Source organism: Hibiscus syriacus, unplaced genomic scaffold (assembly GCF_006381635.1).
Source record: "Hibiscus syriacus cultivar Baekdansim isolate YM2019G1 unplaced genomic scaffold, ASM638163v2 tig00111769_pilon, whole genome shotgun sequence".
Lineage (NCBI taxonomy): Eukaryota > Viridiplantae > Streptophyta > Magnoliopsida > Malvales > Malvaceae > Hibiscus > Hibiscus syriacus.
The window spans coordinates 5,604,694-5,621,439 of record NW_024063172.1 but is presented as its reverse complement, the minus strand read 5'-3'; the positions used below and the strand labels follow the sequence as shown (position 1 = coordinate 5,621,439).

The 16,746-nt window shown below is 37.4% G+C and overlaps 1 protein-coding gene across 1 annotated transcript; it reads left to right on the top strand.

Moving 5' to 3' along the window:
* Positions 1-4,076: 4,076 nt before the first annotated feature.
* On the top strand, positions 4,077-4,811 carry LOC120169464 (secreted RxLR effector protein 161-like). The gene has a single exon (XM_039177598.1). The coding sequence runs from the start codon at positions 4,077-4,079 to the stop codon at positions 4,809-4,811; it is 735 nt and encodes a 244-aa protein (XP_039033529.1).
* Positions 4,812-16,746: the final 11,935 nt, after the last annotated feature.

Here is a 16,746-nt window from a genome sequence, read left to right as displayed (position 1 = left end):
TATTGCTATAGCATCTCGTGATGTAGTGTCACTGGATAGTCTCACTGAAATGCTCCTGGATTGTGAGGCTAGGCAGAAAGTTTTTTTAAGCGATGGTATTACTGCGAATATGGTTGTGCAGCCAAAAGAAGAGAAAGGGACAAGGCCTCAGGCTGTCACTGAAACAGATGCAACAGAAAAGCAGTTTTATTCAGGAGGTCAACAGGGAAGTCAGCAGGGAGGCTATCGTGGTCGAGGCAGAGGAAGGTTTAACAATTCAAATAGACCATAATATCAGTTGTGTGGAAAGTTTGGGCACATTGTTCAGTGGTGTTATCGTCGTTTTGATCGAGATTTCACTGGAGTTGGCAGTGAAGATCAGTCTGCTGAGCAGTGGAAGAAACCAACTGAACATATAGTTCCTGTAAATGGACATGGGTATAGTCACACGCTGTAATCTCCTGTCTTCTACTATCCATCTACCTTCATGCCTGGTATGCCTTATGCTTTGACTCGTCCAGGACTGCCTTACTCCTCGATTCAGGTAATGAATACCTTCCCTGGTGACTGTGGAACTCTTCCTGCAAAAACAGAAGGACAAGAGTCATTTGTTCATACTGCACCTACAGCTTTTGTATCCATTGTGCCTAGTATGGCAGCAGCTCACAATGCTCCAAACCACTCTAATGCTTATGGTATCCAGATACTGGTGCCACTCATCACGTATCAAATGATCTTGTACCCTTCAATTCAGGTATGTCATACAAAGGTAACAACACTCTTTTAATGGGAAATGGTGAAGGAATTAAAATTGATCATGTTGGTCAAGGCTTTCTGTCTTCTAGTCTTAGACCTCTGGTGTTACAGAATATGCTACATGTCCCACACATTAAGAAGAAGTTGTTGTCAATATCTCAATTCACTCGTGATAACAATGTGTTTATTGAGTTTCACCCTTTTGAGTGCTTGGTGAAGGATGCACAGACTCGGAACATTCTGCTGAGAGGGAAGCTCACACATGAAGGTTTATACCAGCTGCTACCGTATAAAGAAAAGAAATCTTGTTGCATGGTGAATAATGTGACCAAGGCTTCAAACAGTCTGGAACTTTGGTATAGGCGCTTAGGACACTCCTGTGAGAAGACTGTCAAGAATGTTATGAAAATGTGTAATATTTCTAGTGGTGAAAACAAATTGAACAATGTTTGTTCTGCATGTTTACAAGGCAAGGCTCACAAGCTACCTTTTTGTAATTCGTTGACTGAATACAAAGAAATTTTTCAACTGGTTGTGTATGATGTGTGGGGACCTGCTCCTGTAGTTTCGACTGAAGGTTACATATATTATGTATCATTTGTTGATGTGTTCAGCAGACATACCTGGGTGTATCTAATCAGAAAGAAATCTGAAGTCAGCCAATGTTTTCTTAATCTTGTAAAGATAGCAGAGGTTCAGTTTGGGAAGAAAATCAAAGCATTGCAGAGTGATGGTGGAGGTGAGTATCAGGCCCTGAAGAGTTGGTTTTTTACCAATGGTGTACAACATCGAATCTCCTGTCCCAGCACGTCAGAACAGAATGGGAAGGCTGAACGAAAACATCGCCACATTGTTGAGATGTGACTAGCCATGTTGGCTTAAGCATCACTGCCGATAAAGTTCTGGAGTCATGCCTTTACTATGGCAGTGTATATCATAAATAGACTACCTTCTGAGGTCATTTCAGGCAAGACCCCATTTGAGGTTCTCTATCAGAAAGCTCCTGACTACTCTGGAATGAGAGTGTTTGGGTGTGCTTGCTTTCCCTTCTTGAGACCGTTTAATCAACATAAATTGGATTTTCGATCAAGGCAGTGTTTGTTTCTCGGGCCTAGCACTTCACATCATGGGTACAAATGTCTAGACGATAATGGCAGAGTTTTTGTATCTCGACATGTGAGGTTTGACGAACAGGTATTTCCTTTTGATAAGAATCAATTTGTGTGCAGGTGCCATAGACAAGAAATTGTCACTACTGGACAATTGCCTATATTATATATAATAAGTGTGGAGCCACACTACTTGGAAATCATCATAATGCGCATGGGGTTGGAGCCACCTCGTCTTTTGCACATAGTGATAACCTTGGGACCACACCGCTTGGAGCTATACGAGACAATGCTCATGAGACCACGCCGCTTGGAGCTATGTGAGGTGTTGTGCATGAACATGGGGCCACACCACTTGAATTAATAACCGTTCACCATGGTGCGCATGATGGTGCACAAAGTCCAAGTAATAGTGCCCTTGGCATGGTGCCCACTCGTGTTGAGACTTCAAGAAATGCATGCGTTGAAGAGTTAAATAGTAATGCTCATGGTGCGCCAAATTCAAATGTGCATGGGCTCCAAGGAAGTGCTCGTGGGGTCCAAGGCAATTCTCGTGTGGCAATTGTATATAAAAGGAGGAGTAATGCGCCTAATATAGTTAATGGAGGTTGTGTTGGCAATGCACATGGGGTCCAAGAAAACTATGAAGCAACTTTAAATAATGATAATGCGCCTATAACAAACAATGGTGTGCATGTGGTCCAAGGAGATTCTCGTGGTGCACATGTGGTCCAAGGAGATAGGGGTGCGGAAAATATAAATAATGGAAATAATAGTGGAAGTTATAGTGGTGGCAACCCAGCTTTTTGAGACAATGGTGTGCAAATTTCAAGCTATGGGACTGCCGCCCATGATAATGACGATAGTGCGAGCAATGGGACCATGCCGAATGTTGAAAGGAGCGCGAGCAAAGTTCAATTAAATGCCCATGATAATATTGAACGTAGTACGAGCAAAGTTCAATTAAATATTAATGCGCATGATGGTGGCTCATTTGTTGAGTTGGCAAATGCACGTGGTGCACATAATTCAAGTCCTTTTGAGTTGGCAAATGCACATAGTGATGGGGCCATGCCGAATATTGAATGTGGTGGTGGCTCACATGGCAATCAAGGTGCGGCAAACATTAATAATGAGAGAATTTTTAATGGTTGTTCACATGGAATCCAAGAAAGTCTCGATAATGGCAGTTCTGGGAGTAGTTGTCGTGCACATGGGATCCATGAAGAGAATCACGATGATAGAAATTATCGTGGCAGTTCACGTGAGGTTCAAGAAGAAAATGGTACAACAGAGCCGTGCGTTGAAGTTCAACAAAATGTGGAGAGTGGTGTACCACAAACAGTCTCCAATGTTCATCTCATGATGAGTATGAGTAAGCATGGAATCTGGAAACCAAAAGTTTATAACGTTGCAGGTTCAGATCGAGAACCATCAAATATCACAGAGGCCTTAATGAGTCCTCATTGGAAAGAAGCTGCACAAGCCGAGTATGATGCCCTGGTAAGGAATGGCACATGGACACTAGTTCCTCTTCCCAGAGATAGGAAGGCAGTGAACTGTAAATGGATCTTTCGAGTAAAGAGAAATGCTGATGGCTCGATTTCAAGGTACAAAGCACGCTTGGTGGTGAAAGGTTTTCTTCAAAAACCAGGGATCGATTTTGATGAAGTCTTCAGCCCGGTGGTTAAGCCTGCAACGATCAGGGTAATCATTTCCTTGGCATTGTCACGGGGGTGGAAGCTGAGACAGGTTGATGTCAATAATGCCTTTTTGAACGGGCTGCTCACTGAAGAAGTGTATATGTCTCAACCGCCAGGGTATGAGCAAGGCAGTGGTGAGCTGGTGTGTAAGCTACACAAGGTAATTTATGGGCTGAAACAAGCACCGAGGGCCTGGTTTGAGCGACTGAAGACATACCTGCAATCTGAAGGTTTTTGCCTAGCTAAGTCGGATGTCTCTCTTTATGTTCGAAAGACCTCGGATAGCTTGGTGTACTTACTGGTGTACGTTCATGATATCATCTTAACAGGGGATAAAGAGGTGGTTGTTCAAAGTGTTATAGACAGACTGAATGCCCAGTTTTCGTTGAAGGATCTTGGACCATTGCACTTTTTCCTAGGAGTGGAAGTCAGTTATGAAGGTGGTGATGTTGTTTTGAGTCAACAAAAGTATATCTAAGACCTTTTACAAAAACATGGTTTTGGTGAAGTGAAAAGTCTGCCCACCCCTATGGTTTCTAACATAAAGCTGTCAGCCAAGGAAGGAACACCACTTGAAGATGTTGCACGATACAGAAGCATCGTATGTGCTCTACAGTACATCGTGATCACTCGACCTGATGTGGCATTTGTTGTGAACAGGGTGTGTCAATTTATGCAAACCCCACTGGATGTTCATTTTCTGGCAGTCAAGCGAATACTTCGCTACCTACAAGGCACCATTGATTTTGGACTGCGTTTTACACCCTCCTCGAGAATGGCTCTGACTGGTTTTGCAGATGCCAATTGGGGTTCGGATGTTGATGATAGACGATCAACCTCAGGGTTCTGTATATATTTTTGTGGGAACCTGGTCTCATGGAGCTCTAGAAAGCAACAGGTTGTTGCACGTTCAACTGCTGAGGCTGAATACAGGAGTGTGGCTTGTGCAGCTCCTGAGATGGTGTGGCTTCAATCTTTGTTGGGGGAATTGCATGTAGTTTCACATGGCAAGGCCACATTGTTGTGTGATAATACAAGTGTAGTTGTTGTATGTGCTAATCTCGTACTGCATTCCAAGTTCAAACATGTTGAGCTGGACTTGTTTTTTGTTCGAGAAATGGTGGCTATGGGACAGCTACAAGTGCATGAAGTTCCTGCAGTTGAGCAGGTTGCTGATGTGCTGACCAAGCCTTTATCAGCCTCTTGGTTTCTCAAACACAGACAAAGGTTGTTGGTGGTGCAACTTAAGAGCAGATCAGATTGAGTCTGAAGCAGGTTTGAAGTTGAAGGTTGCAAGGGGAATGTTAGTGTAAATGAACTTTCATTTCATTTTGGGTTTGAATGAGCATTGATCATGCTTGTGCTTCTTGAGCTTAAAGAAGGTTTGAAGTTGAAGGTTGCAAGGGGAATGTTAGTGTATGTAAATGCATGGTATATAAGTTCACGTGAACTGTGCATGATGGTTGTGCAGCTGAGGATTGATTCACTGGAGCTGATCAGTTGAAGTAGTTAGTTTGTTGAGTTAGTTATATCATCAGTTATAGCTATAGTACTAGCTATAAATACTCCCCTTGAGAGTTGTAATACACACGCATGATATAATGAATTTCAGAAGATTCATTTCTCTCATTTACTTTCTTTCTTATTTTTCATAGATTAGACATTTGTTTATAATCTTTACACTAACTACTCCTCCGACAGACAAACTTGGTAAGTTACACATGTAACATTAATGATAGTCTTGTAGCCAAGAAAAATGGGAGTTGCCTCCTCATTAATCTTACAGATTAGGAACTAGATTAGATAAAACCTACTAGTTAGATCTATATCTTTGCCTTGGACTCTTACAAGGCCTAAACTATATATTAGCTACTTAAACAATGCTAGGGAAAAACTTCATTTTAACATGTTATGTAACACTCAAACGCTTCTTAGTGAATAAAAAAAATTAGAGTTATTTCTCTGTTTAAGTAGAAAAACTCTACAAACTTTCGAAGTAATAGGATCTGGTGCCTTATATTCTCTATCATGTTGTCATGACATGGAGACACCTCCACTATGCTATCATAGTGGGAATGCCTTCTCTCTGGACGAATGTATTAAGCTATCTATAAATTAGCTAATCAAACAATCTAAGATGCCTTTATTATCTAAGGGAAACAGAGTTGCCTCTACCCCGAATAGCATCGAGATATCTCCGATAGGAGTAAAGAAACCTTCACCATAAGTTTATGACTAATGGATCTACAAAAGGGATAAAAGATCCTTCTCAGTAGCAATATGAGTGATTATATTGTGCCTTAACGAACATTGAGATATCATTTTCCCTATGAACATGCATTTCCAACTCTTTGTTTCTATAAAGACAGATGTCTCAATCACACCTACAAAATTTTCTTAAAGCATAGAGGTGCCTCTGCAATATCTCCAGTGTGTTATCGTGAACTGTGTTACCCCATCTAACCAGCTGAGGGTATCGAGATATTCTCACACCTCAATAAATTCTTCCCAAAATCGATCATATAAGTTAGGAGGCCTTCGTCTTGGCAATAAGAATTATTCTCTTATCACCTCATAGGTGTAGAGAAGCATTCACTCAAAAATATTGATATGCCTCCACATAACTCGTGGTATTATATTAGTTAGGAGTTGTCTCACACTATAATTATCACAACTTCACGAATTCTCCAAAGAGTGTTGGGATGCTTTTGCTTAACAACAAAAATTGCTCTATTACTATTATGAGTATAGAGATGTCATCACCCTAGTATGAGATGCGTTTGGTTCATGGAATGTAAGATTACCAGTGGGAATAAAAGATTACCAGAGAATAGGATTATTGGGAATGTTGTATTTTGTGTTTGGTTGGTTTAGCAGGAATGTAAGATTATCGTGTCTGGTTAAAGGAATAAAATATTATTGCAATCAATATTTAACCAAATTGTCCTTATTATATATTTGTTTTTTAACAAGTTGGAAAATATTTATATTTTTTCTTTAAAAATTTAAATTCATAAAATTAATATAATTTTTTTTACAAAATTAAAAATATAAAAAGGTTTAATGAAAGGGTAAAATTTTATTTTAACCCCTGAATTTCATATAAAATTTTAATTATAGATTTTTTTTTGTAAATCTAAAATAGTTTAAGGATAAATTTGTAATTTAACATTCGTAGAATTTTTATTATTCAATGACAGAATAATGATATTTTTGAAAAAAAAAATTAAGGACATTTTAGTCCAAACGCCGGTAATCCAACAATACCTAAGGAAAGGGAGGTAATGACATTCCCGATAATATACCCCAAAAAATCCACTATTGGTAATGTAAGATTATCGGGAATAACATTCCCGGCCAACCAAACAGGGGAATGTGGATTTCATTCCCATGGGAATCTCACATTCCCCCAACCAATCACACCCTCAAGGGTATCAAGTTGCCTCTTCCACTGGCTGAAGAAACGGAGATACCTCTTACGAATGATATTGTAATATTTTCACTGGTCAAATCAGATAGAGATACTCCTTTAGGATAGTGAGAGTTTATCCTTGACCTCTAGGAAACACAAAGATGATCCCCGATAAAGCATTTAAGAATCCTTCACATGTTTATATGCTAATTTTTCTCCGAAACATTTTATTTTTATTTTATTTTTATATTATATTATAATTTTATTTTCATTTATATTCATTCTTAGTTTATTTTATTTTCTTTTTTATTTTATCAAATATTTGTGTTTGTTTATAGTCTTATTATTAATAATGATATAATTAAATTTAATTAAATATATGTCGTTAGGAGCTAGTTATATTTATTATGATATATATGCATATATATTTTATTTTATTTATCATTATTAATTAAATCTATTAGAATATATTTACATATTTATGAAAGTTTCGATTAGGAAATATATAATAGATAATTACTAAATATAAATATATATATATATGCACATTAAAAAGGGCACTAATTAACACTTATTTTCATGTATTACAGCCCAAATATATTACAAAAACAACACAACCCCAAATACAAAGGACCAAGACCAATTGAAGTAGCCCAGACCAGTTGAAGCAGTCTATCGGTTCAGGCCTAGTAAAGGAATAAGCCCGCGTGAGGCCTTTAAGGTTTCGTCACAAGTCTGGCTCCACCTTTCACGAGAACCATCAGATCTTGACCTATCCAATAGTTTAGATTTGAAGTTATATTTAGGGTTTCCCAAACTCTAGGCAATCTCCATGCGTCGCACGAACGCCCACCATCGAATCAGATGGGAATCAAATGCCTATATGCAATGTAGATTAGGGTTTAACCTAAAGTGACACCACGTTGCCGCAACTGATTAAGATCTGACCGTTGATCTGCTGGCATGTATAGTACATGTGTAGGCTGTTTAGTTCCTCCTCACACACCTCACGTACATTTTCATGACATAAGCTCTATACCCGAGTTCCGTACCAAGTTAGTAAGGGTGAGCGCTTTGCTCTCGTAAGAATTTATTCTTCGTATGAGCCTTAGCAAATAACCTCTAAGGTACACATGCTTTATACCTTTATAGGTATTTATTCCTCGTATGGGTATATGGAAGTGTATCCCCTCGAATTGAACTCGATCCATTTATGCCTATAATGGGTTAAGATTGAGGGTTTGGCAGCCCAAGGGGTACCGACAGCAAGGATAATTCGAGTACCATTTCCCTGTTAGAGTTGAAAGCATGCATGTAGTGAACCATAGAATGGTCACCTTAGGTAGAGTCACGATGGATAAAAGTTTCTTAAACGAATAAGAGAATCTTGCATATGTGCGTGACTGGTCTGAAGTAAAGCAAAAATAATAAAGAGACAGTCTACTAGAGCAGTATGTGCTAGAGCTGTCCAATTATACTCCAACCACTATCAAATAAAATGAGCTTCAGGGTCTGAAAAAGATTCGAAAGAGTATGAGCTTTAGTGAGAAGTAAGCATTTCAACATGTCTATGGAGATATATTTCATCTGATGTTTGTCATAGTAGACTCGGTCTTGATTCGAAGCATGATACAATTCTGGAACCCATCCTATAATTGTTTCATATTCAACCGCGAGGACATGACTCCGACATTAGAAGAATACCACTTTTTATTGAACTTACAAAATGTTAAAGTGGACAAGATCTATTCCAAATCAACAAAAAGACTATCCTTCAAAGAAAAACTCATAAAAATCTCAAGCACGAGTGACAAGTGGGTGACTAAACGCCTACAACGAAAAGGGGAAAGTGAAGATGTTTCTTGGTTCCATCTGCAAAAGATAGCTGAGACTCACATGGATGAAAATATAAGGAGAAATTTCATTGCTCGAAGGATCTATGGCTTGGTGATCTTTCCTAAGTGCCTAGGTCTCATTGAGTTAACCTGGTTGATTTTTTTGAAAAATTGAAGAGGGAGTATAATCATGTACCTATAATCCTAATGAGACGTTTATATCTTTGAACATTTGTAGAATGTTAAGAGGTGGTTGCTTTATGGGGTGTACTCAACTGCTCACCATGTGGATCAGAAGTCATTTCTAGAAATAAGAAAATGTCAATTATAATCACTTCTTAAAGGACTACTCACCTATTGCATAGTACCATACAAAAGAGTGGCCTGAGACATCACATAAAGACTAGTGGATCAATTTCTTCAAAAACCTTCGAGATCGGGATATAGCCTGGTAAACCCCATGGTTAATGCATACCCAGATCTAGTATAAATGTGGTGGTGCTGATTGGATTATGCTTTTGGGACTTTGGGGAGAAGTGGGATATGCTCCTTTGTTAATCTTGAGACAATATGGTTCTCGACAGCTTGTTTCAATGGCCTATGGACTTGTTAATGCTGAGTTTGATTACAAAGAAATCAACTATAAGAAGGGGGTCAAGGATATAGCTGATTCATAGAGGTTAAAATTTTGAACGAATGTGGTTGGAGCTGACGTTATGATAACTCCAAACTATGAAGCCAGGAGAATCAAAAGAGCAAATGATAAAATTCCTTTAGCTTCTAAGAATGATCGTTGTCGATGGAAGAGTAATTCAAGAAAATCCCTTCAAACTTAGAAATCCAGATAAAAGAATTTGAAGTGGAAAAAAAAAAGATTCCAAAAGAATAGAAGAAATGGTAAGTCAGAATTTCATGCTAACCCTTTATGATGGCTTTCATGTCAAACAATTCGAGATGATGAGAAAAAGAAAAGTAGTGGTAGAAGTTGAGTTAAAGGATCTGAAAAAGGATTATCAAAATAGAGTTGGTAAAGCAGTTCAAGATTGAAAACCGTAAAGCATGAAAGTTTAAGAAAGAAAAAGAAGATAGTCTGAAAGAGCTAAAAGATGGGAAAATCGAGTTCAGGGGTTGGAAACTGAAATGAATATTATACTTGAAGATTTTAAAGCTAGAAAATGAAGAATCCAAGAACTCAAAGAAGAAAAAGAGAAAAAGAAAAATGAATTGTGGTCCGAAAGGCAAGGTTAGAACCGTGTCCTTGATAGAAAGCAGGCAGAGATCGGGTCATAGATGTAAAGGTTTTCAACAAAAAGCCAATTAGTGGATGAACTTACTGGGGAGATGGGAGAATTGCATATAAGGTTTGAAGAGGAGTTGAACCAATCCCAAGCCAAGAATAATGAGCTTAAGGACCATATCTCATGTCTTGAACAATCTCTGCTTCAAATGTAAGTCCCTCATGTATCGTTGGACATAAGAGTCTCTCTTGAGGAGAATAAGGCTCTACAAGAACAAGTTATGGAACTAAAGGGCAAACTTCAACAATAATGGATTCGAATCATTAACCTGAAAAAAGAGATCAACCGATTAACACTGGGTGGAAAAACACGTAGAAATACTACCATGCTTTGGTTGGAGAGCGAGAGCGCATGATGGGTTAAGCAATATCACAAATGGGTGAAGTGGCTTAACATACAAGGGAATTGGCCAACAAGGCCATAATTATTCTATTTCACACTAGTCCAATCTCTGATTATATAAAGGAGATCACTTCAATCATGAATGAAATTTTAGAGCTCAGTTTAAGGGCTAAACATTATATGTAATCGAACTACTTTGTAATGATCAAGACTTTTCATCCAATGAAAGTTGTTCTACGATGTTCACGCTTGGGATCAATACCTTTTATTTGCATTTGCATTCTTTATTATTTTCGCATAAGCATTCATTTTATTGTTTTATTGTTAATATGTCACCAATAATATGCATTCATATCTAAATAGATAATAAAATTAATTCATGAAGGGTTGTGTGGAAGAAGATACTAGCAGGAAAAACTCCAAACCCTCACAACACTAGAGGTAAAACCATAGAAGTTATATCTGAACAGTTAAAAAAGGAAATGCAAGAGAACTTACTGAAGATGAAATAAGAATGGGAAGCGAAAATAGAACAGTCGCAGATATCAATTGTATATCGCATCCTACAAAACCAATCTAGCATGTTAAATGATATAGTGGCAAAGTTTTTTGGGCTAAAGGTTGAAGCAGGGAAAGAATCAAATGTTGCATTGGTTGAGGTTTCTGAATATGTAGCAGTGGAATCTACTCCGAAGTTGGTCATCTCACCTGAGAAGATTAGTATCCTCTGCCACTAAAAGCTCAAGTGGTCGTAACAAATCCTCAAGCTAATTTGAATAGGGATGGACATGGAACCTGAACTCGATGGGTTTTAACCTAATCAGATAAGTTTTTTAAAATCTAGGTTTAGGTCGAGTTGGGTCGATTTTTTTAAAGGTGATGTTCGGGTTGGGTTAAATTTGGGTTTAGAGTAAAAAGTACCCGACCCGAACCGACCTAAAAAATATAATTTTACCTTATTTATTTAGGAATAATTACAATAATACCCCTTATATATATTTTTCAATTAAATATTTATTTTTATTAAATAAAAATAATATTTTTTATTATTTCGGGTCGGGTCATGTCGAATCAGAATCAGATTTTATCTCAAGAAATCGGGTCGGGTTCAGGTCGAGTTGGGTTGGCTGAAACCCGGCCCATGCCCATCCCTAAATCAAAATGAATACATTATGCTAGATCTCGAGGAGATCGAGAGAGCCAAGGCTTAGGTGCTATAACATCTAAAGGACTGGTGCAAGGACTTCTTCAAAGGAATGGGATGACAAAGACCCAAGATGAAATGGACGTAGTAGAACTAAGACTGGTGCCTGATCTAATCTTACCACCCAAGTTTAAGATGCCAGAGTTTGAGAAGCATCAAGGAAAAAAATGCCCCACTGCTCATCTGGCAATTTTCTGTAGAAGAATGGCTGGCTTATTTAGGGACGATAGACTCTTAATTCATTGCTTTCAAGTAAATCTAACAGGGTCTGCTATGAGGTGGTACAATCAATTGACTCGTCTAAGATAGGGTCTTGGAAAGATTTAGCAAATGCTTTCAAGGAGTAGTATCAACACGTTATTGACATAAAGCCCGATAGGGTTACTCTCCAAAACATGGAGATGAAACACAGCAAAAACTTTCGTGAGTATGCACAGCGCTAGAGGGATATTGTTGCCTAAGTTCACACCCCATAGGTTGAGAGAGAGTTCACAACTATATGCTAGAGGTGGCTACAAAAGGTTTCTCTAACATAGTGATATGTGGGGAAATGATTGAGAGGGCGTTGAAGAAGGGTCTAATCGTTGGTGCCCAAATCTCAACAAATAAACCCTTTGTGAGAAAGAAAGAATGAGAAGTGAACAATGTAAACTTCTTTATAAGCAAGCTAAAAATTGGAAATTATGCATCTCAAAGAGTAGTGAAGCATGAGAGCAATACTGAAAGGGCATCATTCACACTTATTTTGATGACATACAGTGAGCTCTTAAAAGGATTGTCTAAAGTACACGTAGTGTCTCCAAAGTATGCTAACCCAATTGAACAACATTTTCCCAAGTGGTACAATGAAAATGAGATTTGTGAGTATCACGCTAATATCCCAAGGCATACAATCGAAAAATGTCTTACCTTCAAAATTATAGTAAAATGTTTGATTAAAAGAAATGTGGTGTCATTCAACGAATCAGAGGCACCATGTATTTATACAAATTTGCTTTCAAACAATCAAAATCAAGGAGTTAATGCTATAAAGGAAGGCTAAAGAATCAAGAGAAAGATCGAAAAAGTAAGAACACCACCGAGATAGGTGTATGAGCAAATGATAGCAAGAGGATTGTTGAGCCTAATGAAGGGATCAGTAGATCAAATATCAGGAAACTATTATGAGTACCACAATGAGGATGCTCATCAGATACAATACTTTCAAGAGTTCAGGCAGGTAGTACAGGGACTAATGGACATTAAGGAATTGGAATTCTTTGAGGAATATTTAATAACCTATGAAGGAGACGTATATACCTCTGAGGAATGCCCAGAAAAGGCCAAAGAGAGATTAAAGAAACCAATACTAGTTATATCTAAGCCAAGATATGAGGTGAATAAGGGAAATATAACATCGAATGTGGTAATAAAGGCACCGACACTATTTGTCTACAAGAGCAACAAAAGTTTCCCATGGAACTATACATGCCAGATCTACATTCCTGAGAGAAAAGAGGAAGAAGTTGTTGAGGTTAGAGGTTTCACTAGGAGTGAGAGGTGTTACACATCTGGAAGATCAGAAAATGTAAGAGTTTTGGTAATCAATGAGCATGAAGACATGATGAATAAACTGTCAAAATCGAAAAAACTCAAGAGTTCATAAATATTTTGAAGCACAGTGAGTACAACATTATTGAACAACTCCATAAAACTCATGCACTAATTTTGATGTTATATCTCCTTCAAATTTATAAGGTGCATCAAAACACATTGATAAAGGTGTTGAATGAGACCTTTGTGGGAAATAACATGCCAGTAGAGCGTGTAGATAGGATGGTAAACCACATCAATGTAAACAACTTCATCTACTTTTATAATGATGAGATACTTGAAGAATGTAAAGGTAGATGCAAGGCATTACACATCACCTCTTACTGCAAAAGGGTAATCTTGTTATGAGTGTTAATTGACAATGGATAAACCTTAAATGTCATTCCATATACCACACTCAATAGATTTCCTGTGGAAACCTCCTAAATGAGGGTTTATGGCAACATTGTGCGAGCTTTTGATGGCACTAAACGAAAAATCATGGGAAATATGGCAATATCTCTCAAGGTTGGTCCTATAACGTTTGAGATGGAGTTTGTAGTCATGTATATCCATCCAAATTAAAAATATTTGTTGGGAAGGTCGTGGATCCATATGGCTGGGGTAGTTCCCTCCTCTCTCCATTAAAAGCTTCGATATATCATTGATGGGACTCTAGTGACCATTAAAGCATAAGAAGATATCATTGATTCTATCATTGTTGATGCACCGTATATGGGGGTAGATGAGAATGCACTAGAGTCATCATTCCAGTCTTTGAAGTTTTTCAATGCCACTTTCGTCCCTGAAGGAAAGAAGATGCCCTCTCCCCAACTTTTGAGAAACACCAAGATGCAGCTAAATGAGACTTTAGTTTGAGGAGCCAAAACTGGGAAATGTTTGGGCAAGATATTGAAAGGAATCATTGAAGGTTTGACCTCGACACCCAAAAGGAATTACTTTGGGATTGTATATAATCTCACCTACTATGACAAGGTCAGGGATGTACAAAAGCTTAGGGAAAGAAGAAAGGCTAGAGCACAAGGAGAAGACATTACCTAGGGACCTATAGTATACCACTCATTACTAAGACATTTTCGTCTGGAGGTTTTGTCATAGACATACTGGAATCGTCGTGGTTTGATAAGGAAGTTGCATAGGTTGAACCTTAAAAGAGAATTTGAGCATCAATGCCATTACAGATGAGTCTACTAGGGAGTACTCATTGGCAGTTATTCATCAATATCCTCTTGGATACTCTTTGAACAACTACACTATTGAAGAAATTCCTATATTGTTTCAAAAAAATTGCAAAGTAATGCATGATAACAACCTTGTTACTTTTTCCCGAAAGCAATAGGGATCTTTTGTAAAGGCATACTGTAATTAGTCTTTATTTTCAATGAAATGATGCATTTTCTTCATTCCCACCATTGAAAAGATTCTATTTAATTATTTATTATTGTATTATAGCCATTCTTTCAATAAATATAAAAATCATTATCTCTAGACCGAAATATAGTCATTTTCTTTTGCAGGTCTCCATATATCAATTGCTCGAGTAATGATGTTTCCGAAAAAACTTTTGATTTTGAAAATGTCGTGTCTATAGGAATCTGAAGGTTATAAGGATGATGGGGAATGTGATTTGAACCCTGAACTTGTTAGATTAATTGAGCAAAAACAAAAAAAGCAGATTTTTCCCCATCAAGAAAAGATTAAGATGGTGAATTTTGGGACAAATGAGGATAAAAAAGAGGTCAAGATTGGCACTTCGCTCTGCATGAGTTCAAAGATGTATTTGCTTAGTCATACCAGAACATGCCAGGATTGGGTACTGACATTGTGGTACATACCAATAAAACCAGAATATAAGCCAGTGCAGCAAAAGCTTTAAAGAATGAAACTAGACATGTTGCTAAAAATAAAAGAAGAAATGAAAAAATAGTTTGTTGTCGGTTTGTTACAGGTATCCAAATACCATGAATGGGTAGCAAATATAGTGTCAGCTCCAAAAAATATGGGAAGGTCCAGATGTTTATTGACTACTGAAATCTCAATCGAGCAAGTCTCAAAAACTATTTCCCACTTCTGCATATTGATACCTTGGTTGATAATATAGCTAGACAAGCTCTTTTCTCCTTCATAGATGGCTTTTTAGGATACAACCAAATCAATATGGACCTTGAGAATATGGAAAATATGATATTTGTAACAATGTAGAGCATATTTGTAATAACGTAACAACGAGGCATGATTACCCTGTTCCATGATATGATGCACAAAGAGATAAAGGTATACATGAATGATATGATTGTTAAATCACAAACCGAAGAAGAGCATGTTGTGATATTAAAGAAGTTGTTCTTGAGATTAAGAAAATACTAGTTGAAACTTAATCCATCTAAGTGCACTTTTGGAGCCACTTTTGGGAAAGTGCTAGGATTTGTAGTAAATGAGAAAGGGATAAAAATAGATTCTGATAAAGTCAAAGCAATCCTGGAATTACCACCTCCCAAAATAAAAATGAAGTGCGAGGATTTTTATGGAGGTTAAATTACATTGTCAGGTTCATCTCTCAGTTAATTGAAAAAAGTGATTCAATCTTCCGCATATTGAGAAAGCAAAAACCTAGAACATGGGATGACAATTGCCAATAAGGTTTTGATAAAGTTAATCATTATTTATCAAATGCACCAATTTTAGTGCCACAGATCCCGGATAAGCCACTGATTTTGTAATTATTTGTCTTTGAAAATTCAATGGGATGTGTACTAACACAACATGATGATACTGGGATGTGAGAACAATCTATTTATTATCTCAGTGAAAAAAATCACTTATTGTGAAACTTGATACTCTTCGATCAAGAAGTTATGTCGTGCCTTCGTATGCACCACAAAAAGGTTAATATAGTACTTTTTATACCACACTACCTAGTTAATATCGAGGATGGATCTGTTGAAATACATGATGGAATCATCAGCCCTAACTAGAAGAATGACGAGGTGAAAAATGTTGTTATCAGAATTTGATATGGTTTATATGAATCAAAAAGTAGTAAAATACAGTGCCATTGCAGATTTCTTAGCAAGCATGGCATTGGAAGACTATAAACCAGTGAAATTTGAGTTTTTGAATGAGGACATAATGTGCATATTCAATGTAGAAGAAGAGGAAGCCCCGAAAGATAAAGTATGGAAAGTAAATTTTGACGGTGCCTTAAATGTTGTAGGACATGGAATTGGGGAATTGTTATTTTCACCTAAAGGAAATCATTATCCCTTTACCAATCAACTCGCTTTTGAATGTACAAACAACATGGCCGAGTTTGAAGCACGTATCATAGGAATTCAAGCTGCAATTGAGCGCAATATCAAAATACTAAAAGTATTTGGTGATTCTGCCTTAGTCATTTACTAACTTCGTGGAGAGTAAATGACTATAGATTCCAAGTTGATAGAATACAAGAATATGGTTATGGATCTAACAAATGAGTTCGAGGAGATTACTTTTACTTATCTCCCACGAGAATA

What these genes read in the sequence shown, in the direction of transcription:
- LOC120169464 (XM_039177598.1), top strand. Translation starts at nt 4,077, where the DNA reads ATGGTTTCTAACATAAAGCTGTCAGCCAAGGAAGGAACACCACTTGAA.